The 26,252-nt window shown below is 40.3% G+C and overlaps 2 protein-coding genes across 2 annotated transcripts; both read right to left on the bottom strand.

Moving 5' to 3' along the window:
• Positions 1–200: 200 nt before the first annotated feature.
• ccnyl1 (cyclin Y-like 1) lies at positions 201–12,865 on the bottom strand. The gene is made up of 10 exons (XM_008432756.3): positions 11,466–12,865; positions 9,107–9,181; positions 8,731–8,774; positions 8,230–8,330; positions 7,879–7,914; positions 7,745–7,796; positions 6,359–6,478; positions 5,864–6,030; positions 3,930–4,092; positions 201–3,105 (listed from the first exon to the last, which is right to left on the bottom strand). The coding sequence occupies exons 1-10, from the start codon at positions 11,623–11,625 to the stop codon at positions 2,989–2,991; spliced, it is 1,035 nt and encodes a 344-aa protein (XP_008430978.2). The 5' UTR covers positions 11,626–12,865; the 3' UTR covers positions 201–2,988.
• A 627-nt stretch (positions 12,866–13,492) lies between these two features.
• creb1b (cAMP responsive element binding protein 1b) lies at positions 13,493–23,702 on the bottom strand. Its single transcript, XM_008432744.3, has 8 exons — positions 23,527–23,702; positions 21,489–21,601; positions 21,170–21,316; positions 20,970–21,070; positions 20,578–20,732; positions 18,796–18,984; positions 18,486–18,639; positions 13,493–17,668 (listed from the first exon to the last, which is right to left on the bottom strand). The coding sequence occupies exons 2-8, from the start codon at positions 21,591–21,593 to the stop codon at positions 17,524–17,526; spliced, it is 996 nt and encodes a 331-aa protein (XP_008430966.1). The 5' UTR covers positions 21,594–21,601; positions 23,527–23,702; the 3' UTR covers positions 13,493–17,523.
• Between the last annotated feature and the right edge of the window lie 2,550 nt (positions 23,703–26,252).

Raw genomic sequence — 26,252 nt, 5'->3', positions numbered from 1 at the left:
TGTGGATTTAAAAACGGTTGGCTTTGAGTTTTGCCACATTGTGTGATTTTTTTTCCGCTGAGATTATTACATTTACAAGAGCAAAGAACATAGCAGCTCTGCTGCTGTTGTGACTGGGACCAGAGGTTTTATACCAGTTCAACTTTACATTTCTTTCTTTTTTTTTGACATCTTAGAGTAAAAATAACCAACACAGTATGTATTTGTCACATGATTAGTGTTTATTTAAAATACTCCATTTGCAAATTCTTCTTTCCATTAAAAAGAATAATTTCACAGCTAGTAGCCTACATAGTAAGCAAAAAGGAGAGGGTTGTCCATCAGTCTTTTGTTCCCTCTGTATCCATGTCGTGTTTTTGAACAAAGGGTTGGGAGGTTTCTGTCGATGGCGAGATCTGAGGGGCTTTAAAACAAAAGCTGGATTGGGGGTGAGGAGATCCCCCCCCTCCAGTCTGTAGTAGTACTGATCTATAATCTGTAGCATTTGATCATCCAAAAACCAAAAAGGTACACATGTATAGATGGCATTACAACAAATCCCACAATTGGCACTCCTGATTTCTGACGCACAGCAGCTGACTGGAGCTTTGGTCACTCCGACCATCTGGAGTGGAGTGTTACCAGTAAGGTCCCGTCATAAGACATGCTCACTTCAGATTACCTAAAACATTTACAATTTCAGCTCAAATATACTGCACTGCACAATAGTCTTGAGTTATCCCTAATAGCTCTGTGTTTTATATGATTTTAAAGTGACCTTGATCACAGTTCATTGGTCTTTCTGAAAGCCTTACAGTATTTTGGACGTCTTGCTTTGGTCCAGACTATTTTCCCAGCGATGTCAATTATGTTTTAAGCCACATAACACTGAACAGGGCACAGGCTGGAATCAGACTCTCCTGCCCTAACATGATCAACTTTCAAAGTATTACAGTATAAGATGGCTTTAACAGTAGTCTTTTACAACATGATGTAATTATTCTAAATAGAAACGCAACAGTTAATTCCATACTGATAAAATAATCAAGCTGCGTTATATCTGGAGAAAATTAAAATGCTACACAGCATCTGAATATTGTGACAGCAATTTCCAATAATGATTAACTCACATTTCCCCAGACTCTTCCTTTATCCCCCATCCAGCCTCCACTAGTCTCTGGGAGCTTTAGTAGCGCAGCTGCTGAAGAGCTACATCGTATGTATTATGTGTAATCGATAATCAGAGGATGAATGTCTGACACTTGGAATATAAAAGCCTATCAAATATGCATCCAACCAGCTGTTTGTGATTTTACAAACACTGATACTGTGATGTCAATGCTGCTATAATTTATGTTATAGCCTGTATTATTTTGATACATAGACAAGAAATACATAACTAGCTAACTAGCCACCTAGCTAGTAAGCTAGGTAACATGACAGCTACCTTTCTAGCTAGTTGGCTAGAAAGACGCCAAGAAATTGGCATCTTTCTAATTAGAAATTAGCTAGAATTTCTAGCTAATTCGCTAGAAAGATAACTAGTAGGCCAGCTATCATGCTATCTTTCCGGCTGGGTGGCTAGTTTATCTTGAGTTAGCTATTTAGCTAGCTATTTAGTATTTTAAGTTGACTAGTTAAGGCCTTCAGCTATCTAGCTAACATTCTAGCTAGCTGGATGGATTTCTAACCTCTACAGTTCCCTGAAAGTGGTCAAATAAATTTAAAGAAGGATGTTTTGAAAGGTTTATGATTTCACTTCTAAACAGATGTGCTCAGAAGTGAAAAACTGAAAAAAAAAAAAAAAACACCTTGTGAACAAGAGATATATCTAGGAATGACCAGACTATTTCAGTAGTTTGGAAGTCGTTACCTTTTGAAAGCCTAGACACACCTTGATACCAGTAACTCATCCAGCTGACCAGTAAACTATTCGGAGAACTTATCAAGTTCCCTTAAGCTCTTTCTGCTTTAAGGTTATCAGTGTTAAGTGGCTTAAGAAATGAAATCCTGCTCCTCTTCTAACAGAGGACTGAAAATGTCAAGGCCTTTAGAAAGCCAGAACTTTTGATCACGACCACCAGAAGATACAAATACATAAAATATTAATTATGGATAATTCAACACTTTTTTACAAGTACTGTATAATACAAAATACATCTTTAGCTATCCCAATTAAAATGATAAAATGAGCATTGTCTGAAAAAGTTTAAACTAACATCAAATTGTTCCAAACAACATTCACATCTGATATTTCTCAGTGCTGTGCAGCTATTCTCAATACCCATACCTGAGGATCAACGATACAATAAATAGTCTGTGAATATATTTGGATACAAGATATGAATTTTACCTTCAAAGTGGTGCCAAACAGAGATAATCTGTTTGTAAAAACGGAATAACAAACCAAAAAGAAAACATTTCCAACACTAATTTGATGCGATTCTGCAAAAAGTAGGCTGTAAAATAAAATAAAAGATAAAGAGATGGGGTTTTGTTATTCACCTGGTCTCTTGTTGAGATATTACAGGGTTTGTTGTACAGACTTTGCTGTTGTGGATACAAGTTTTCTGAAGGCTGAATGACCTCACCAGTTGACCTAAGCAAGTACAAATACCTTCTAGACGTTTGTTCACAGAAACCAAAATATTAGAAATCAACCAAAAACCTCGTCTGTCGAGACAGAACAGACTGAACTTTTTTGTTTTCTACCGATGCCGTTTTTGTGACAAATTAAAAATCTAGCGCTCCTTCCGTTTTTTAAAATTTTTTTATAAACACCGTTTCTGGGGAAAAGAGTTTTGTTGAGAAATAAATAATAGATCTATGAAAAGGACGGCTCATGGTTTACTCTGGAGCCATAATTTCAGCTTCATCGGAGACGCAGCTGTGAACCACCACCATGCTGAGGCGTTTGCGGGCAGAACCCCGTCTGATGCGGCTGCGGAGACTCTGTGGGTTTGTCCGGCGTCGGCTGTGCTGCGGCTGGAGGGGCTGGAGGGGGCAGGCCTACGAGAGTACGGCGTTCGAGTGCCGCACGCCTATCAGGTTGTCTACGCTGATGGAGCGTCTCATCGCTGCTTTACTCAGATCCTTGTACTTGTCTTCACACAGTCTTGAGATGGCCTGAGCAAACAACAGCACAAAAAGGAGTTGCAGACGGTCAACTGTAGGTTCCTCTTACAGATGTGCATGAGGGGCTGTGGAGTCGACATGCTTGAATAACCTTTTATGAATTGTGTGATGCTGCAAGAGCTCTGGTGGAGCCAGCTGTACCTTTTAAAAAAAAACCCCAAAATAAACTACAAACCACAGAGAAGACCACTTCCTGTCGTCTTTCTTTGTGGTTTTTGCCAGTAGTAACATCCGGATCATGTGACCCGTGTGATACGAAAAAAGTGTTTGTAGTTCACGTAGTTCTGCGAAATACATCTGTTATGACACGGCTGAGAAGCCACCTCAGACCTTTTACTCAAAAACATTAGGTTTTTTTTTTAATTGGCTAAATTTATTTACGTAATTTCAATTTGTGAAATTCTACGGTTAATAGAAATGCAGCTACTGTCACAAATCTCAAGCAGAAAAATCCCCTTTAGAAAATCAGCAACTATATATATATATATATATATATATATATATATATATATATATATATATATATATATATATATATATAAGTAATTTGACACATTTTTAATGTTAAAAATATATATAAATCTTCAAATCGTTAAAAATTGTTGCAGATGTGAATGTTTTCTCCACAGATGTTTCAACAGGAAGCGTGACAGCCTTGGAGAAGAGCAAGATTCTCTTTTACATTAAAGCATCTCATCTCTCGTTTTTTGTTCTTTTTACACTCTCTACAGATGCAGCTCAACTACATCATTCATGAGACATTAACAAACACCACAAATGCGCTTTTTTAAAACGGAGTTCAGAGGTCGACCCACCTCTAGTTTCTGAGCGCGCTGGTTGTCGAGGGGCTCCAGCGGGAAGTTGAGGTTGTTGTCGTCGGCCAGCTGCCGCAGGTCAAAGTAATACTTGGCGTAAACACTGGCTGGCACGTTGATGTTAAACTGGAGAAGCTCCAGGAACTGGCGCTCCATTTCGTTCCTGGAGGGGAAGGAGATGCCCGAGGGTCAACCAGAGGGGTTAATGATTTGCAGAAAAACACAAGAACTACTTTGGTGGAGTGAGTTCAGTTATAGATTTGATATTTGTTTTCATCCAGACAGACATGGCTCCTCATCATCACAGTCAGGGAGGTGGTCTCCAAGGAGACAACATCCAGGAGGCTTTGTTGGTCAGCAAAAGGTGGCAAGAGTACATACGTACAAGTGTGTGTATGTGTGTGTGTGTGTGTGTGATGTCTGGTTTCCCGGGGCAACTAATGGAGCGGACGAGAGCCGGGGCCATTATGTAGAAGCAGTGAGAGCACTTGAGACCCTCCCTTCCATTTTTCTCTGTTTCCCTCTCTCCTATTCTTCCCATCCCTCGGCCCAGACTCCGACCAGCTCACAAAGACACTTCAGTGGCAGCAATGAAAACAGAGCAGAGAGCGTGTGGGTCAGACGGACGCGAGGGGGAACGGAGAGAGGAGAGGACGCGGGCAGCAAACACACACATGTGGGCAGAGAGAGAGAGAGAGAGCGCTTCTGACCAAATCATAAAAAACAAGCCAGCACTCTCAACCTCTTTTACACACAGAGACGGGGAAAAGCAATTGCAGGAAATAAAGCCGTGGCGCTCCGAGTGCAGCCCCCCTGGCCTCTTCAGCGGCTCGCAGCCAGACGGCAGAGATGCTGCAGCTTCCATTTATTCCAGCACTTTTTTTTTTCCTGCCAGCTTTAAGTGCATCTTATTAGATTGCTTTTATTAGAGGGGCAAGCATGTTTGTGGCTTTCTGTGAAAGCAAAAAAAACAAAACAAAACAAAAACAAGAGGAACTGCGGCGTTGAGGAACAAACTGAACGGAAACCCGACGCCGATTTAACTGAATGTTTTGGGTCAAAAACTGAATCGGTTTGTGTTTTTTGTCAGAAGGTTGTTCTATTTTCAGCTGCTGGAGGTTTTTTTTTTAAAGCACGATTATGAGGATGACTCATTTCTTCTACCTTTTCCTTCAACAAAAGACTCGTTTTGTCTACGTGTCTCACAAAAAAGTTCACTGCGATATGAGCTTTCAATGTAAGATACTAATGTTTGCTATGGATCTGTGGCCGAAATGTTTGCAAAGTGAAGGCAGAGAGGAAACTGAAAAAAAAAGAACAAAACAAAGGAAGAAGGAAAGAGTGAGATCTATGATAGTTCCAGTTTTATATGGAGAAACAGAAAAACAAAACCAAAGAAAAAATTTCCAGAGAAACATTTTGATAAGAATCATTTATCCACATTTTAGTCATTAACTCCGTATGTTTGTCATGACATGGCTGTTTAAAATAAATTAATAAATCACAAATTGGTAAGAAACTGCAGTAAAGGTCCTGGTGTTGGGAGTCGAGTCCTGGACGGCCGCAATGGGAACTAAAAGCCTCCTGACATGAAACTGATCCAACACTCTTTAGTGGAGCTCAGAGTTACAAAGACAATTAAAGACGTTGTATGAAAACTTTATATAATTTATCAATAAAAAAACCAAAAAACGATCTCGTCTCAGTTTGCTCTTCCACCTCAACAGACTTAAACAACTCTAGCATGTTTCATTTTGCAGTAGCCCAACATCCCCTAATACTCTAGAAACAAGAACACACTTTAGATTCAGATCGATTTTGGGTTATTCAGGAACTCCTCTTCCAACAGGAAGAGTTGCTTCCTTTCCTTAAATTCCCCTTCCGTTCAGGCTGAATGTGGGATAAAATTGCATCCATTGCAGCAGGCCACTTACATGTCCTCCACGGTGATGTCTTTGAGGATCTGGCAGTAGTCGACGTTCCACACCGCCTGGTCGTCCCAGACTTTGGAGGCCAGCAGGATGGCTCCCAGGACAATCCGCTTCCAGTTGGCCGGACAAATGTCCAGCTCCGCGTACGTCAGCAAACGTTCCAAGTAGACCTGCACGAAAAAAACAACATCAAGAAGTATTATTTGGAAAAACTGACAAAAGTTTAGTATCCCCTTCTGTCTTTTATTATTCACTGAACACAAGCAACACTTTATTTAGCAAAAATCATTACTTAAAATAACCAAAAAATATTTTGTCCTGCCATTAATTTTTTTTTTTACAGGTCCATCCAGCACTTTTCTATGTGAAGAGCTGGACGTCTTGTTGCTGGACTTTACTGCCCTCTGGTGGCTAAATAAGGAGCTGCAGCTGAAAACTAATGTGCCCAAAAAACGATAAAGCAGCACAAATTTGCCACTGTGCACGCTAGCGACTTACGAGTGTGACGATGGCACATTCAGCGGTGAGCTGTGCGGCGCTGAAGAGCGTCCTGACGAAGCGATAGATGAGTTTGTGTTCTGGGTCGACGTACGCGTAGTCGTCTGGGACCGGCTCTTTCTGTGTGAGGCGGAAAGGTTCGCACATGACTGAAGGGAGGAAGCAGGATGTGATCGTGGTTCTGGTCCGGAGAGAGGTTGGTAGTGAAAACAGCTGGAGGGCGGCAGTGTACGCATTTCTGTTTGAAGCTTGAAGCACCGTTTAAAACCACAAATACGCCGCCGGTCAGAAATAAAGGAAAAACCAAGAAACACCCAGTTCCTTCATCAGCGAGGTACATGACACGACTTAAATGGCAAGTACCACTTAAATGATGCACATTTAAGGTAATGCTTTGCTATTTGCCATTATATTAACTTTAATCAAAACCTTCAAAATACTCAATACTGCCCAACTCAACCAGACAGAAAAAAAAGAGGTCAACTTTCAGTACGTCTAGGATGTTTTATGAGGTCGATTGTGTTTTTTTTCCCCTCAAGCAAATCAAGTAAAAACGACACTTTCCCAAAACAATGAAGTCCCTTTTCTTAAAAACAGTAAAACAAAATGTAAGACTGTCTTCTTACAAATTACAAAGTTAATTTGTGTAAAGATTTCTCCTCTTTTTTTGCCAACCAGCAGGACAGAGTGGAGCAGGTTCCTGTGATATTAAGTTGCAGTGAGTCTATTATACTGAAACTCTGACCGGCCCGTCTTGATTTAAGGCGACGCCTCTCTCACGTCAGGAAGCACTGAGGAAATACACGTCTTCCTCCATGCTGTTGGTCAATGAAACTCTCTGTGCTTTCAACCTGGAAACGCTGATCTGTTTGCTGTTGGATTTGCAACATGGAAACAAAGTCAGATTTTCAACTTTTTTTTAAAAAAAAGACCAGAGTTAGTTAGTTCCACCACCGAAAGAAAGAAAAAAAATATTTTTGTCTAATCAGGGCTTCCTGCAAGTTTCAATGAAAACCAGTTTCAAACTGTCAGCAATCCAGATGCATCCATCATTTAGTTAAGAAGCAATACTATGCAGAATTGCTTCACGGTGTTTAAGTAATATGGTATTTGCATAACAGAAGGACTTTCCTCTCACTGCGTTTCACATCCATTTGAACTAAAAAGGCCAGGCGACTGGGTGGGTGGGACCCGCTGCAACACAAAGCTGAGTTTCGGATTGCAAAACCAAAGCATTTCGTCGGGCGTTTCTAATCCCTAAAAGTTTAAAGGTGACAAAAGCAAAACAAATGAGAGAACTGGCATTCGGATCCCGTCTGCAGGCCACAAGCGAAGAGTCAAAGGACTGAAAGTTAACGGGTTGCTTAGGAATATCCAGACACTTACTGATAAAGGGTGCAACTTCTCATCAAAGATGTCCAGTGACCTGTCAGAGTCCCTGAAAAATCAAGCAGAACATCCGTCACCATGACAACCGACTCACCTGTAAATTAAAGACACAAGTCGAGCTTCAAACTGACCTGTTTTTGATGTGGTAGTATATTGCTAAAGTGACACTGTGGACAAGACAACAAAGGCACATTTGTTTTGTTAATTGCACTATTTACTGTACTTAGACTGACAAAATGTTTTAAGTCAACAGGATTAAACTTTGTTATCACGGAAACAATGTCACAACATCGACATGAGGTGAAATGAGGTAAGATGACATCTGTTTGAGTCAAACATCTGTCAGGATTACAGCAGCGTGATGTAACACGATGTTCTCATGAGAAATAAGGGTTTTCCCAGCAGCGCGTCAATGAGTGTGTGTGTGTGTGTGTGTGTGTGTGTGTGTGTGTGTGTGTGTGTGTGTGTGTGAGAAGTCTCACCATTTAATTGTGCTTTTGAGGTTTGGCTGGCTCACGGTGCTGTCGTCTATGAAGATGGTGGAACAGGAGCTGTACTTCTTCAACGGCGGACCGGGAGAAACCTGGAGACAGGAGTCCAAGTTCACGCAAACACAAAATAAAACAACATTCATTTATTCATTAAAGCTTAAAATTATGTCGTCCGGCTTACGGTCAATCTTATTTGGCATCCAGACCCGTTTCTCTTTACAAAACAAGTAGATGGCGTACAGTGCAGACTGAACAGACCTTGTGGGTTTCATCTTTTAAATGTATTTTTAATCCCACCACAGTCTGCAGCGTCATTCGTGAGGCTCATTATAAATTATGAAAAAAAAATTGTCTGATCAAAATGATTACTCAGTTATAAACCGAAACTTAAGAGAGTCAGAATCATACTCGATCCAAACTACATGTAGCTGAGGCCGACTCGGAAACTTCAGCACCTCTTCTAAGAACCGGAGCAGAAAATAAAACACTTACACGATTGATATGGTTTATGTGGTTGCTTTTTCTCTTGTCGCGCACTGCGAAGATAAAAAATAAAAAGAAGCGTTTAAAACAGGAAACAGAACCAAACAGTTAAACTCACACCGTTTACTTGAAAAAAAAAAAAAAAAGCTACATTACTAATCCATGAACATATATGCATTCTTCATTTCAAAGAACTTAAATTTGATGCAGAAGAGCGGGGCGACTTCAAAGTACACATTTTTTAAAAAAAGGATCAGAAATAAGATCCCAGTGAAGACTGTTTCAGACATATTTGCTGACTGCTCACATAAAATGAGATTTAATGCAGCTTTTCTGTGTGTGTGTGTATAAATATGCATCGGTGTGATATGCCAGGACCACTGACCGTCTGTCTGGGACTTGCTGAGGAAGATGGTGCTCGCTCGGGCGTGGTCCGATGGATTAGATTCCAAGGCCAGCTCTGTGAAAACATTAAGCGTGTCACTGGGAGTGTCTGTTTGCTTCTCGTTTGTGGGCAGAGATGAGCCCGGCGCAACGCGCACAGCTAGGGCCATGAATAAACAGACACTCTGCAAAACAATATCCTCTTGACTCAGCTATCTGCTTCTATGAATCCTGGCTAAATCCCAAAATAACAACATAAAAAATAAATAAATACACTAAAAAAAAAAATCCCTCTATGAGCATGACAGGACGGTCTTCTTTCTCCAAATCCCTGCAGAAGGCACGTTACATAAAAGAGAGGGGATTAGGATATGGGAGGGGGGGGGTGTTTGTGAAGCGAGGACTGGGAGGAATGCATGAAGGACCGCTGGACGGATTTTGACCCTCGTCTGACCGACAGCTGGTGTCTCCGGACCGTCCACACGGTTAACACGAATGCCACGGATACTTTGCGTGTCTGGAAATCAGGGCAAAGAGGGGAGACAAGTGCTGATGCCGCGAAAGTGAGCTCGGACGGCAACTACAGACAAATATTTGAGATGCCTTAACTGATCGGGGGTCTGCAGGACAATGGGGGGGAAAAACAAAAAACCTTGGCTGGAACTTTTCAACATCGATTTTTGCATTTTCGACACTAACAGCAGATATAGAGCAACAAACATACAAGATTTAAGATGTTTTCTTTTATGTAGATACTGAAAGACTTATTTGCAATAGTTTACAAAAATAGTAGTATAAAATGTTAATGTGTTGAAGCTGGAGGTTACATATTGATGCATGTCACAAGTTATACGGCGCCTTACAAGACCTTAAACTTCCTATTTTGTCACGTTAAACTGCAAACATCGATGTATTTTATTGTGTTTTCTACACGTTGGACCAGTAAAGTAGTGCAACACCGTAGAGACAAAAAAATAAAAAAGTGTGAGTTAGTACAGTGAGTCAGAGAATACATTGCAGAATCACCTTGTGACGATTTTAGTTTTATTTATCTACTAGTTTTTGCCAGATCCTTGCAAAATTAGCTAAAGCTCAGCCTGATTGGACAGAGAGACTCTGCTGAGATAAACTTTCAAGTTCTGTCATGGATTCTCAGTGGAATTTAGGTTTGAACTTTGGCTAGGCCGTCCTAAAAACACAAATCAGCTTTGATCCAAACTATTCCACTACAGCTCTGCTTGTATACTTAGCACAGCTGTCCTGCTGGACGGTGGACATCTGCCCCAGTCTCAAGTCTTCTGTTTTCTTCTAGGATTCTCCTGTATGCAGGTCCATCCGTTCATCCTCCTATCAACTCTCACAAACTTTCCATTCACTGCAGAAAATGGTTATACCACCAAAAGCTTGATGCCGACACAACCGTCTTTCAGTGATGGGCAAATGTGGGAATTTGAATCTCCTTGGACCAGAGCACATTTTTCCACATGGCCTGTAGCAAACAGGATTTCTCATGGCTCCCTGTCCCAGACTTGTTTCATTCTTTCATTCGGGCCAGATCGATGAAGTCCAGAGCCATTGCTCCAACCTAAGCTTCAGATCTCTGCAGCTCCTCCGAAGCTACCACAGGAAGTTCGACCGCTTCTCTGATTAACGTCCTCCTCGCCACGCCTCTTGGTTTGTGTCAAACTGTCCTGGAAGTTTTGTAATTGTGCCACACTTTTTTCCATTTTTTAAGTGTGTGATGTTCAAAGCTTGGGATATTATTTTATAACTTCTCCACAACCATATTGCTGACCTGTCCAATTTGTTCCTTGGTTGTTGGGTTTTTTCTTTATGATGCTATATCAAATTTCTTTCAATTTACATTTACAATTTACATCATGCACTACTTTCTGTTGGTGTATCATATAAAAGTACTTCATATAAAAGATGATAGTTGTAGTTGTAATGTGACAAAATGTGGAAAACTGTAAGGAATATAAATACTTTTTCTTTTTTTCTTACAAAGCACTGCATTTTCTTTAATAAAATCTAAGAATTAGTTTTTAATGTGCAACTATAATTTGACGCCAGTGGGATCAATATGATGCAGTGGGTATCTAAACGCTGCCAAAAATGCTTTAATCTTGCTAGTGGGTTGGCAAAAAAAAAAAAAAAACACTTAGAGCAACTTGGCCAGTAATCTCTATCTGAATGCTCTCACTGTTATGGTGGAACATCTTGGTGTTCGTATGAATATTTTTCTTCCATTTAAGTCACTTCTTAGTTGGGTAAGAAAAGAAAAAAAAAAAAACGCTGGGAATTACAAATTATCACAAGATGTCACAAGTTTGTGAGTAATAATCGGGGTAAGCACCTACCATCAGGGACCTCCCTGTCGCTTATGTGCTGCAGATAGGGCCCGGTGTTGTCGTCGCTCACTTCGGTGCTGGTGAACTCCTCCAGCCGCTCCGCGGGTTGTCTCGAAGGGAGTTTGGGACTCGACTCCGGAGAGACGCAGCATGACACCGTGTTCCCCATTCCAAACTCTGGGCGTAAGCTTCACACTTATCGCTGACAAGTCCGAGAAGTGCATATATATCTGTAGCTAGCTAAAGCTGACCTCGCCCTTCCTAATAAACATTAGGAGATGTAGCACCGACACAGCGCTATCTTCGCGTGCTAAACTGCCGCTGCCCATCCACTCCCAAGCAAAGCATTCCTGTTCATTGGTGGGAAAACCGGTGAAACAGTCGAGGAACACTTGCCCATAAATGTTCTCCTGAGTAGAGAAAATCAGTGCCGTCTTGTAGGAATACGTGACATAAACTTGTAGTGATAATGAACTCAGTTTCTCCTTTTAAATCCAGGTAGTTGCGAGCTGCTTCATTCATTCATCCAGTTCGTTATGTAGCTAAACAGTTAGCTTGTCTCCTTAACTTTAATTTATTCCGCATTAATTCCACCTTTTGCTGTGACGCGAACACAACCAACTTTATAAAGCGAAACCGTAACACCTAAAAAACCCACAAATGGTCAAACACATTTTAGGAAACTTTGCGAGCAATACTGCAGACGTCTCCTTACGCCGGGCTCCTTGGATCGCCAAATCTAGCCCGAGGCTTTTGAGGCCTCCAGCAAAAATCTGAACTCAAACTAAATTTTAAAAACAACTATAAAGAGAAAATACTATGTAAAAATCGGATGTCTTGGTTATTTTCCAAATCCAACATTAGAAACCAAAAGTCAGGAAGTAGGTCGGGACTCTGCCATCAGAACCTCCACCCTGACAGATTTGAACCGCGGCTAAACGCTCCTGCGGTCGCCATCTGTTGCTGAAGCTCACAATGATACTACTTGGCACCGGGATGTAATAGTCCCACCTACCTTGGAATTCTCTTCACTCCTATTGGCTGTGATGAATCAAAACAATGGCTTTTGGGAACTACCCATTGGTCAAACCAGCTGTCACTGAAAGGTGGTTTAAATCACCGAACTGCATTTACGATGCTACTATTTTTGTAGCGTCACTGATCCGCACCCTTTATCGACAGTGAAACCGGAATCGCCTCTGTAATTTAAATCAATCGAAGTCTTCACATAGATACATTTCTTGTAATTGATGCATTTTATATTTTTAACTCACGTCTTTCTGTATGGAGAGCCGACAAAATAATAATAATAAAAACAATTATCAACACTTTTGAAAAGTAAATTCCTCTTACTAGTGCTGCTTATGTGAAAGTATTGAAAACCACGGGAGCTCCGGCGACGCCGCCCGCCGCTCTCGCGCAGTTCCCGCACCCGTCCACCAGGCGATATGTACCGATGCGTTCGACGCACCAAAAATCTGGTGGAGATCGACTGATGCAGTGAGGAGATATAGCTAATGGAATAACCTAGGGGGCGCAGTGGAGTCAAATTACTTAATTTCTGTTAGACAAAATGAAATATTTGGGTTTATCAGAACCAGAACGTCAAGGTTCTCATTGTTGAGTGTGCCTTGCAGCTGTGGTCGAATATTCGCCATAGCTGCTGCTGCTCACGTCCCGCCCAGTGAGGAACAGAGCAGATAATGGAAAAGCTCACTATATATCTTGGCTCTGAAGAGGACGCTCTGTTGTTGACAGTCTTATGAAGAGGATTCTCGAGTTGTGAATGATTTAATTGATTTCATGATGAATCTTTCTACACACCACAATCTCCAGATTCCCCAGTCGTACCCAGAACATAACCAGCCTTCTTTACCAGGTTTGCAAAGTCATTTTAACAGTGAGTGTTGGAGATGTTTTTTTCTTTCAGTGTAGACTAATATTGCAAGTTAATCAAAAATAATTATATCTGTGGTAATCTGTGGTAATGCCATGGAATGAATACATAAATATAAATAAAAAAAAATACAATGGACTATTTTTGAGCAGTTTATTAAGACGTAGTTGTTTACAAAAGAGTGATGTATATCAGAGTAACAGCACTTTGAAATTTTGGGCAGGTACAATGTTATAACGTGTCTGTGTTAAAACAAACTACATGAAAAGTGACATTTTGTAACCTTGTCTTTAGCGGACACTGCACAACAAATGAGATTTATGTTCAGATCATTACATTGATCACAATAAAAATGATGCATTTCATATTTATATGGCAAATAGGTATAAACAAGTCTGGCACCGAGTTTCACACAATGTAAGTCTGTAAGTAAAAATAACACATGATCATGCCACAAGGTCTTATTTAGCACCAGCACTGGATGTGTGAATCACAAAGGGAGGTGGCAATTATTTTTATTTTTCCTTCAAGAGTACACTTTTTAGAGTAACTCAAATATCGTTCAGTAAAAATAAGCCCTGAACACAAAGTACATATCATGATACTGATTTTGACACTCTGTGTGAATTATCAAACCTCGTATATATAAAGTTCACCTCATTCCCATAGATCCAAAAAGAACAGTAAACTTAATGAATATGTCTCGTCTTTACATTGATCCATTACGCCACACTGTAAAGCAAAACAGGATGTAAAAGCTATATCACATGCTAATCTGATGATTAAAGTTACTACTAGTGCTTTCACATGTCCAAAACCTTTTTCTAATGCCTTGAAACTAATTTGAGAAAAATTTACAGTAAACAGAGATGATTTAACGTTGAAAAGTTCTAGGTAAAAAAAAGAAAAAAGTCACTTGGCTGAATTATTATTTTATTTCTACGTTGTCACAGGACTTAGGTGCCATTGTTGGGTATTTCAAATCAAACCACAATGTCTGTTTGTCAAAACTGAGGTTATTTTTTTTAATAAACAAATAATTTTAAATGGTCAAACTTTTTTTTTTTTTTTTTAGGTCAACACAGAAGGTTGAGACTTAACATTATAATGTTGTGATGTTTTTAGACCAAACTAAAAATCTAAATGTTTTTTTGTTATTTTCACCTAGTTCAGAGTTGGCTTCTGGATGGAGTAATATTCCAGTCATTTTCCATTCAAAGTGCAAACAAAACTAATGACAAAATTAACCGAAATAAACGCAGATAAAATCGAAATAAGAAAAAATAAAGACTTAAGGGGCTGACGTTTGGGGCGGAGCGTTGTGCTTTCATTTGATAAATTTGTAATCTATATATAAAAAGATTTGGCGTTGGAGCAGTTTACACGTAAAAGATAGTATATTTTTGTATAAAGCTCGAAACAGAAACATTCACAGATTGACAAGAGAAGATCCGATTGACTTCTGTGTTGTGGCCAGACGTCTTTCAAACACATTTACTCTTTTTCTACAAACACCGCTGATCCGAAACAGATTAAAACACTCCAAAAAAATCAAACACCTCCAACACAGGCCATTCCTCATTCACTAGCTGCCATAACGCTGGTTGGCCAGGAGGGACACGTCAATGCACACATACAATAATACATTGCTTTGAATTATATACTAATGTATATTACAAATATGCAAAGTTTTCTCTTTTTTTTTATCTCTTTGTACGAGTCATAAAAACATTTGTCAAATAAACTGAAATATATGAGGTCTACACATGCTGTAGAGTTTATGTACAGTAATATAAAATATAGACAATCACATACGAGTTTCTTCTCAACGCGCGCACACACACACACACACACACACACACACACACACACACACACACACACACACACACACACACACACACACATAAGGGTTCTCATTCCAACAGGATGTGATATACAACTTGTGTTATTTTCAAGAAATTGTAACAAATTGCATTTCTAGATTCAATTAGCTACAAAATAAAATAACACAGCAATTTACTACATTTACATGACTGAAATAAAAAAAAGTCAAAATAATACAAAAGTGAAAAAAACAAAGAGGAATTTATAAAATAATGTTGTACAGTTATCTGAGATAACAACAGGTTATAGATTTCAAATTTACAACTTTAAACCTATTTTTTTGAAACCGTTCTAGGTTGTGCTGTTCTGCATTAAAAGGCATCGTTTCACACACGCTTTTTTTTTTATACACCTGGAGATGTAACAAGTAACATAAGAGGTTAACATGAAGAAACAGCCACTTCAACCATAAGATCACCAAAATATCCCCAGAAAATTTGTTTGGGTGCCAATTACCAGCTAGCAGTCTAAATGGACTATTGTTCAGTTTTCTATTTTTCATGCGAAAAAGAGGCAAAAATTGAACAAAAATGTTATTTTCATATTATTTCCCAAATGATTGTTAATCTAACACCTTCTATCTCACAACTGAACTCAGGATACTTGTGTTTTCTGTACCTTTTTTTAATCTTCTAACCAGCACTCCCACCACGACGTAGGACATCGACGCCGAAAGCTAAAAAAGGGAGTAAAGCCGTCCTGGGAGAGGCGCACAGAGAGCAGCTGAAACACTACTCATTAAATGTTATGATGCACAACATTTTGTCCGCACCTGATTATTTGGAACCACGCTGATATCTTTCACCACCAGATTCAACAAGTCACATAGAAAATGCTAGCAATTGCAAACTGCACCGCACGAAAACACTGTCAGCAGAAGAAATGAGTGGACTTATGAGGCTGTTTATGAAGACATATGTTTAGAAACAAATGATAAAGTTATGCATGTTTCAGTGGTGCAGTTTTAGAACATTATATTAGCTTTACAAACCTAGCTCACTGGTTGCAGGAGCATATTGAGGCTGGCTAGTTTCTCCAGTTGGCAAAAAAAAAGAAAGAAAATCTGTCAAAATGATCATCGTTTGTGAGTTGAATGCTGCTCGATCAATGATGTGGACGATGTAATTCTTATGAAATGTAGTGCTTTATTTTACCGCACATGGCGTTGATTAATGTTAAGTTTCCAACGGTGTGTAAATATTGCCAAATGCCTGTATTTAAATGACTCAGATCAGTTTTGGAGCCAAAAAAAAAAAACCCTTCACTAGCATATTCCTAGTACTTACAGGTAGAGAAGGTTAATAAATATATACAATCCACAACAGAGCAGACACTTGTTTTGTTACACCACAACTGTCCTACAGTATTGGGTGTTGGTAGCAAACCTCAATTAGTTTTTCCCAGTTAGTTGGAGACTGATCTGTAAGGCATAATTCTCATCAAGGTTAGAGTCCTAGCTTAGATACACCCCGGACTAGTAAAACATTTTACATTGGAACCATTTCATACATCATAAAATGTTGATAAACAAAGAAAAAAAAAAAATCATAAATATATTTTCCAGCTGAATAAAAAGGCGGCGTCTTGGAGGCGTTTCTAACTATGTTGGGCTAAACAGCGATAAACTTCAAAAGACATTATTGCTTGCACAGTAAACACAGTAAACTTTCCTCAAGTCCGGTGAAGCCAAGTGATGATGAACAGCTCAGAAACGTTTAGAAGACATGATCTGAAATGTGCGGTCCGTCCCAGGATCTAACCCCCCCCCCCCCCGAGTTACGGCAAAGAGTAGAAATCAAGAGCCGGCGTCGAAAACAAATCTACAGCTTGTATTTCCATGGCATCGTTTGACTCAGGCACCTTTTTTCAACACGACAGAAAAAGAATCACAATGAAGAGCACAAACGCAACGACGCACAAATGAATGCGGGCGGTGGCTTGAAACCACGACGGCATGCTGATCTCAGCAGCATCCAGCACCAAATTAAATAATGTTCAACAGGATTCTGGCTATCAGTTTAGAGTGCCACGTCTTAGATGGCACTTTTCTCATGCTTTTCCTAGTGATCCCAATGACAGCACACTGCTTTATGTTGTCAAAATGTATTGTACTATTGAAGAAAAGGTCATAAGGGTGGACCTTATTGGGTAAAAAAACCCAAAAACAAACACAAAAACAAAACAGGCCAGTCATGAGCAGATTGGAAGGCCAGAATTAAACAGTCAAAGCATTTGAAGGAAACCAGCAAACTACTTGGCCCGGCTCTGTGCTCAGGATACGAGCTACTCGGATTTATGACAGTAAAGATCCTTAAGTGCTTTCAGTTCTTCGATTAGCGTCTTGTTTTGGTTCTCCAAGACGGCGACTCTGTTCTCCAGACATTTAACATACTCCTTCTTCTTCCTGCGACATTCCCGGGCTGCCTCTCTGTAGGAAGGACGAGACACAGTTTCGTTTTTTTCGTATTGGCTAGTCTGTACGAAAAGGGCTTGACGGGATGACAGCAACAATAAAGACGGGACCTATTTTTAAATCCGCAGTGAATCTTAATACAGAGCCTGTTGTAAATCTAGCACACGGGTCTTCCAGTTTACCATTGTGGCCCATTTTCCCGTTAAAACAACTCTGGGTTTTTTCTTAAAGGGGCAGTATTATGTGTTATCCAGGCACATAGTGCTATAACATGGCACTATCAAGTAACTATGTTAACTTTAGTTGTTTTAAAAAAATGCTGTACATATCAAATATGACTTGGTAGAAATTTGACTTTGTAATTTAACGTCTTGAAATTGGGCCTCTGTCGCTTTAAGAATTTTGGGTCTTTCTAAAACTTCGTCCTCTATTAACCCTTTAGCAACGTTTTTACCAGCGTTGCACTGAGACGTGGCTCATATACTGAGCTCAGCAGATGCGCAGTTCCACCAGGTGTTTGCTAATTGCTGCTGGCTAGTCTGAAGGAGCTGAGTGGAGGGGAGGAATGCTCTGTGAGGTGGAAGCTTGGAGCTGGGTCTCAAATACGGCGCTACGTCCAACCATGCGTTTTGTACAGCTGAACGATTGACACGGGAGATTAAAGGATTTCTCAAATACGCATGAAAGAATCAAGGACACCCTCCAGGTATGAATGTGATGAGCGAATGACATCATAACATGATGTAAAGCTCAAAAAAGTCGATTTTACATAATACTGCCACTTTAACGCATTACCCCAACGCAAAGATGGCCGTCCGTCCCCTGCTCATACCTGTTCTTCATGAGTCGGACTTCCCGTTTTCTGGTGACTTCTTCTGTGGCTCCTTGTGTCGGGAGGGCGGGAGAGGACGCCATGACAACGCCAGAGGTGATGGTGTTGGCTGGAGCTGCTCGGATTTGATAAGCCTGAACATCGCCTGAGGTGGCTGAATGTGTTGAGTTAAAAAGAAAAAAGCGTTTTACACCTTATTTAATAATAAATCCGCTTAAGGGTAACTGGAATCTAACAACAGAAAATATCAAAGGTTCCTCAGCAATTAAAAAAATAAAAATAATAATAAGACAAAGGATCCAGCACTCACCTTGGACCACCACCTGGTTACTGGGAACCAGTATCTGCTGGCCGTCGCTGGTCTGTGCGTACTGTAGGATGGTGGTTCCCGGCTGGGCGGCCGCTGCAGCAGCGCTGGTCATGGTCAGAGTCTGAAGGCCCTGAACTCCATCTGTGCCGTTATTGGCCAGCTGAATGGCTCCGCCCTGCGTGATCGCAACTGTACGGTTGGAGGGACAGATGACAGAAGAAAACAAAGAGCAAGTGAGAAATAAGAACAGGTATTTCTATCTCAGTACAAGTCTGGACATTCTACTGAGATAAGTGGTCTGGTAATTCTGATTCTCGTTTTATTTTTATTATTATTTCTGTTTTATCTCAAGTTTTACTGTATTTTTTATTTCTACTTTTATTTTTTGCAAATAATATTGGCAAGTAAAAGAGGATGTCAGTCTTTAATTTCATTCACAACTTTTTTATTTTTTTACCTCAGTCACCTTCTGAAAGCAGTTTTGTTTTTCCACTTAATTCACTTGTGTGTGCTTAATGGTGTATTCTTTATCCAGGCCAGTGGTTCTTAACCTGGGTTCGATCGAACCCCAGGGGTTCGATGAGTCGGTCTCAGGGGTTCGGCGGAGCCTCTGCCGCGGAGGTAAAGACACACTTGTGTAAAGTCGTGATGACGCCTCGCTTTGCCATCACTTGCTGCAGAGGATCACGTTACATTGCTTAGCCAATCAGAGCTGCGGAGGAGCCCTGATTGAAGGAGCTCCACTCTCAGCATGGATTTGAACTTGTGTCTTTAATTACTTCAGCAAAGCTCACAGTTTTTACCAAATTCTGCAGCTTTCGGTGTTCTTCTAAATCTGCTCCTTAGTCACATCTTTTCGGGGTTGCAACTGCCTCTAGTGGCGTGGGGGTGGTAACACAATTAATATAATTACATTACTAAATCAGAATACTGCAAAGTCTTTGTTATTTATGATAAATTTTCCATTCTCTTAAGAATGTAGAGCTAATTAAATGACCTAAACAAGACCTTAAAGTGGTTCCAGTTTCTCTCGATGGCCAACTTATTGAAACTGTGGCAAATCTTAAATACCTTGGGTCGTTCCTGGACAGTCAGCTCAATTTTGTTGAAAACACTGACTATATTTTGAGGAGCTGTTCTCAGAGACTCTACCTTTTAAGAAGACTTAGTGATCTTGGGGTGACCCAACTAGACTCTAGTCTAGTCTTGAATTTGGGGGGAAAAAAATCATATTTTATTTATTACTACAGAAGGGTTCAGTGAATGCGCATTTGAAACTGGTGGGTTCGGTACCTCAAAAAAGGTTAAGAACCACTGATCCAGGCAGATGATAATTTTTGTTCTAACAGAAATGAAGCCTAAAGTACATGAGGTAATGGAAATTGTACCAAATCACAAGTTGACGGCTTTAAAAGGCAAAGAAAGGATGCGGCAGTAACATTTGATATGTGATTCGGGATGCAGCGATATAAAAAATGTGGACTGATTTTGATATCTGATAATATCGCTGTTATGGCCAATAACTGATATTTGCAGACATTGTGTACATTTCAGAACCTTTCTGGCTCCCCCTACAGAAAAGAATGGAAACAAGATAAACAATTAATATTGGCTGCCAATATCAGGTCAAAACCAATCATTTAAAAGAATTACTAATATTGGCCGATACCGATATTAGTGCCAATATACGTGCGACAGTCTATTTTGGCAAAAAAGACAATTTGCTTTCCCATTTCATGTTTAGAGACAAACTGTACACGCACGAAACCAGCTGACACTTACTGTACTGTCCGCTGCTGGTCTGGTAGATGGGTGTCGGCACGGTAACGGTGGTGATGGCGGGCGTGGCTGCGGCCGCAGACGAGTCCTCCTCGGCCTTTTCCTCCTCGATTCGAGGGACCGCTGGTGCGTCGGACGAAAGGTCGTTCAGGATTTTCCTTTTGAGACAGAAAACAGTCGTGAGAATTCACAACTGCAGGTTTATTGGCACAGATTAAACACAATAAGAGGTAAGCTAGAGTTATTGCAGCAAGTTCATTGACCACTAAATAGTAAAGCTAAATAGTAAAAGGAGTAAAAAGCTAAACCTGAGCCGGTCCTGGAAAACATGAATTTATGCAAAATATTAGCATCATCTGGCATTATTCGGAGTCCTCCTGGCCAGTCTGGGCTACCTGTATGATGGACGCCGCGACAGAATCTCTCGCCGCTTCTGGGAGTCCGTCACGCTGTCGACTGACTCCTGAGAGTCCTCACTTTCAGCTATGGTGGAGATCTAAATCAAACAAATAAACAAACAAACAAAACGTGGTGCATGAATTAAACTCAACGTCCTGGACATTATTATCCCATTTCAACTCAAAGCTTGTTTTACCTGCACAGCCTGGACATGCGGGGACTGGATGACGGACGGCTGTGCGGCCTGAATTACTCCGTGGACCTGAACCGTCTGTCCGTTGGGAAGCTGCACCAGCGTTACGGTGGGACCCGTTGCCGAGGCGTGTCCTGCTGTCATGGATACCTTAAACGCAGAGGTGTGACAACATTCTGTTCGATGGGAGCCGGCGTGAAATTTGCAAAAGTCCAAATTAGTGTCAGTCAACACCTCTCGTAGTGACGGTACATAATCCAGCCTTAAGGAATACAGACTCTGCGCTCCAAACAGCAGAAAGAGTCCAACTGTCTCGTGTTACCTGTGCTAAAGTGGCTATCTGTGCCGGGGTGATCTGCTGGCTCTCCGTCTCAATCACAGCAGTGTCCGCCGCCTGCTGAGCCTCGGCTGCTGGCTCCATCTTCATTGGCGAAGCTGAGGACGGGAAATCAGAGCCAAAATGGGTGAAAACTGAGCTTTTGAGAAGAATCTTTTGGGCCATCTACATTTATTGGCATCCTTGGGAGAAAAATGTTCAAGTTAAGAAATAATACTTCGTTTTTTTTTTCCTTCCCTAAAATTTCACTATTCTTACAAATAAGGTTTTATGAGGCAAATCCACTTTAATATTATCAAAGTGTCAAGAGACCTTTAAATACTACACCAGTTTGTGTAGTACGGTGTAGGACCTGTGATGCAACCTTGTTACCTACATGGATAATTCATAGATTGGCCCATCGTTGGGTTTTTCAGACACATAATGAGCCAAAAGACTAATTTATTTTAAGGTGTTTTTACATTTCTTCACCCTTTAGGGATGGTTTTAATCGAAAAAAAAAAAAATTAAGCGCATTCATCAGGGGCATCACTAGGCTTTAAAGAGGCAATATCAAGTGAAATTGACTTTGTTATATATATATATATACATATATACATATATATATATATGTAACAATTTTATAACAACTGAAGGTAACATAGTTACTTGATTGTGCTAATGAAAATAATGAAATGGCACTATGTGCCTGGCTGTTTCTGACTGAGCGGAGTAATTATGCAGAGCAGAGAGGAGAACGATTATTTTTTCAGAGATTATCTGTCTCATGTTAGGACAGCGAAAGTTTTAATACGTATGTAAAATTTATTTTTTTTAAGTTAGATGCTGCAGCTTTAAGAAGAAGTTCGGTGTTGAGAGTCACTACCAGGTGGGCTTCAGCCCCCCTAAAAAAGGCTTAGTGACACCCCTGTCATCCAGGATTATGGTTAAAAAAAAACAAACAAAAAAACAGGCAATTCAGATTTTTGGAATTGATTATGACTGCCTAGTAGGTCTTTTTATTAGTAATAGTAGCAAAGAAGGACATGCAAAGTCAAACATTTACACATCAGAAATTAAATTATCCACATATGGACTCTATTTTTTTTTTTTTAATTAGGAACTGAAATGTAAAATATAAGAACGTTCTGACAAGCTGAGTCAGATCCGAGGGCTGCGTTTTGAAATAATACCAATGAGAAGCAGCCTGTCGATGTAAATCTGACTCCGGTGATCAGTAGGTGTGCTGAGGCCGCTGCTGATCTGGAACGTGTTGTTCCCTGTTCTCGGTGATCTCACACTGTGCGTAGCGTCTCTCCGCCGCATGATTGGCTTTACACATTTCTCCCTCTGCTTTTCAAAAATCACTTGGACGCTCTGCGAGTGACAACCCAGCCACATGGCCGGGCAACGCCCCCCACCCAAGGCGAAAGGTTTACGTCCCAGGAGATGTTTTTTTTTTTTATTCCCCCGAAACATACAATGAAAGCGCTGTGCGACAGAGAAAATGATTAAGCGCTAAAAAGAAAAAAAATATATATCTTCATGTTTTCAGAGTCAGCCAAACAGGAGGGCTCTAACGGAGAAAACTTCACGGATGGAAAGAGAATAATAATAACAGAGCTGTTTGAAGACGGGGCGTGGTGAAAACGTTTTAGAGGGCAATAAAATAAACGGTTAAAAGTTGGAGGGAACAAACTGAGTATATCGAGTGAATTTCATTGCACCTTTTTAGAAAACGGCGCAAAAATTTGCGCATGTAGCAGCGTTTACACTGTAGCAGCCTTTGGCAGTTGAGCGCGATAATAACGCATTAACAGTTTATAATGTGTTAACAAACAAAGTGGCCGCCTTGCTTCACTGTCAAAGCGGCTCGGGTCCTCAGATTCTCCCAAACAGCCGCAGCCTCCCCTCCCTCCATCCTGCTACAAACACACCGCGGCGCCATGATCTCTTTGTTTCCTTCGGACCGAACCCGACCAAACCGACACTTTCAGCGGCCACCTCCCGTCCCTCTGAACCCCGGACGTCCCTTCCTCCTTACCGATACAGACACCCTTTCGTCACTCCCGGGTCTCCGGAGCTCCACTTTTATTCTGGCCGACACGTAAGAGCCCGCGTCAGGCTACACCTCCGCCGCGTCACCGGGAACAACAACACGGAGATTGGAGAAGGACGAGAAAGCAGATGGCGACGCTGACCGGAAACCAACGAAGCATCGACGAAGAAGCCCGGGAAATCCCGAGGACATCCGGATCATGACGACACTCGCCGCCCGGATGGCGCTTCAGGAATATTTTTGATTTTAGTTTAACATTGAGTAAACACACACACACACACACACACACACACACACACACACACACACACACACACACACACACACACACACACACACACACACACACACACACACACACACACGTGTATAAAAAAAACACAACATCACGGTGAAGTTAAATTAATAATAATAATAATCATTATTATTAATTATTAATTATAACAACGTAATATTATAATAATAACAATCATAATATTAGTTCAAATTTTTATAATTATTATTATTTTAGAGTTCAAAGAAGACTACTGCTGTCATTGTCATTTTTAGGCATGCTGGCAACATTTCAAGAGTTGTGTCATCAAAAAAAGTCATAAAGTAAAATTTTGATAATACCAAGATCATGGATACTACATTCAAAATAATCATGATTACAACCAGTCAAAAGTTGTGAAATTATGGGTTTATTTGTGTTCCTTAAACACACATACTGATGGTTGTGATCCTAAGCAATCCATTTTTTGAAGCTATTCACCTAAAATGTTCAAAGATCTTTTACGTTCTCCCTGATTAGTAGAAAAATGTGGTAGACATTTTTATTCACACAAGAGATCACATTTATAACAGCAGAACAGGATAAAAACACTATAAATTCTGCTTTGAGACAAAACAACATTCTGCTCATGTTTTTTTTTTTTTATTATTTGCCTGAGTTGCCTCTTGGCACAAAATGACAGGCTTTTAATTTAGATAGGTGACGATATCAACCTCATTTTTGTGAAATGGAACACTTTGTGCAACCATAACTGTTTCCACTAGATGGCAGCACAAGACCATCATACTTCAACAAGCTGCAGGTTTTTATGTAAAATAGAAAACCAAAATTTTCTTAATATAGAAGCTTCATTTGTGGATCAGTTTTGAAAATTTCAGCCAGAATTCATTCAATTACTTGCAAACATATATATATGAATAGATTTCCTGCTTCACTTTTTTTTTAAGTTAGAATGTCAACAAAAAGTGAATATGTCTCAGTAGATGAATTCAAAAACCGAGCCATCCTTTATATAGACTAAATACACACATTGCAATGTCTTTTAATTGTTTATTTCTCTTTATTTTGACACATATAGATTACATTGAAATCTATTTGGGTAATGAAATTCCAAAATTCAGTTTTTTCAGAAACTGAAGAACAACAAAAAAAAATGCATTAATGCTATGCTACACCATGAAAGGAGAAAGCTCTCTAATGAGTGCTGTAGTAAAGTTTATTCTGGGAAAGTTAATTGGCTTCCCCTTTTTTTTGCTTCACCCTCTGCTTTGCTTCACCTTTCAGAATTGAAAGGTGAAGCAAAGCAGTTTGGTTGGGAGAGAAGAGTGAAGACACACAGAAGCTAAGCAGGCTGATGTAGCACATTTTATAGAGCACTCCCCTCAGCTCACAAGGTTTCTGGAGTTGATTTCATTTTCAAGGATATCTTAGCACCCCTGATTCAGTGACTATCGCATCAACGTATTTGATTGGTCCGCAATCTCACATGATGTAATCCCTATAGAGACACCAATGCCTCCGATGCAGACCAGCTGAGGGCTCCCTTAAAGGCAGGTGAAGCTTCCTTAACGACTCAGCAGGGCCGCAGGCCTCCGTGCAGCTCTCCAACGATGCAGTAATTCATGCAAAATGAGCGCCTACCGAGAAATGAATGAATGTGCTGCAGAGGATATGGAGATACTTTTCAGCGAGCCGATACTTCTGTGAAATACTGAGCGAGTTAGCCTGAAGCTATGGTTATAGTTCGTTTTATTTTGCCTTTAGTGGACACCAGGGAATCAGCCATTATTAAAGCTACACGCCAACCTTTTCGGGAAATCAATAGAACTCATCTTATATAATTTTGACTGCATGCCAGGTTCAGTTTTGTTTCAAGTTGCTATTTAAGCAAGATCAAAACTCCCCGAAAGCTTCCTGTCACACATGGTGACATCATAAAAGGCATTTGGCAACGGATCAGTACTCAAGTTTGTATATATCTTACATATATTTCCCTCTTTATTTAAAAGGTTTGAATCCAGGCCCTTCCTCGAAGGTGTTCAGTTGTACGGCTGCCTAAATTTGAGCAGAATATTAGAATTATCCGTGGAATTTTTTGTAAACATGACGACACACGAAAGTGGGACGGGAAGGTTCTGAGTTTGGACGTTGTTAGGTTATTCTGTGACAAATTAAAAAAAAAAAAAGAAAAGATCTCAGCTTTGAGTCAGATGGCATCCAGCGTTTGGACACTTTAGATAAAAATGCGAGTTGCTTCCACCGGAACGAATATGTTCTGTGTTCATGTTTACCATGCTTTTTTTTTTTAATCCACAGCTCAAGCAGAAGTGACAACAGATTGATTCAGGCAGTATTACAAAATCAAATTTGTTTCGTTTCATTGTGTTTTCCTGCATCATTGAATGATTTATAGATTTCATATAACTTACAGTATGCG

This window comes from Poecilia reticulata, chromosome 2 (assembly GCF_904066995.2).
Source record: "Poecilia reticulata chromosome 2, P_reticulata-male-v2, whole genome shotgun sequence".
Classification (NCBI taxonomy): Eukaryota; Metazoa; Chordata; class Actinopteri; order Cyprinodontiformes; family Poeciliidae; genus Poecilia; species Poecilia reticulata.
This window is presented reverse-complemented; position numbering and strand designations above follow the sequence as displayed.

What these genes read in the sequence shown, in the direction of transcription:
- ccnyl1 (XM_008432756.3), bottom strand. Translation starts at nt 11,625, where the DNA reads ATGGGGAACACGGTGTCATGCTGCGTCTCTCCGGAGTCGAGTCCCAAA. An exon ending in AGAAGTTGCACCCTTTATCA is followed by an intron (nt 6,479 to 7,744) that starts GTAAGTGTCTGG and finishes CGCCTCACACAG; the next exon opens with AAAGAGCCGGTCCCAGACGA. An exon ending in AGCGCGCTCAGAAACTAGAG is followed by an intron (nt 3,106 to 3,929) that starts GTGGGTCGACCT and finishes TTGTTTGCTCAG; the next exon opens with GCCATCTCAAGACTGTGTGA.
- creb1b (XM_008432744.3), bottom strand. Translation starts at nt 21,593, where the DNA reads ATGAAGATGGAGCCAGCAGCCGAGGCTCAGCAGGCGGCGGACACTGCT. An exon ending in TAACCAGGTGGTGGTCCAAG is followed by an intron (nt 18,640 to 18,795) that starts GTGAGTGCTGGA and finishes CAACACATTCAG; the next exon opens with CCACCTCAGGCGATGTTCAG. An exon ending in GTCCGACTCATGAAGAACAG is followed by an intron (nt 17,669 to 18,485) that starts GTATGAGCAGGG and finishes TCCTTCCTACAG; the next exon opens with AGAGGCAGCCCGGGAATGTC.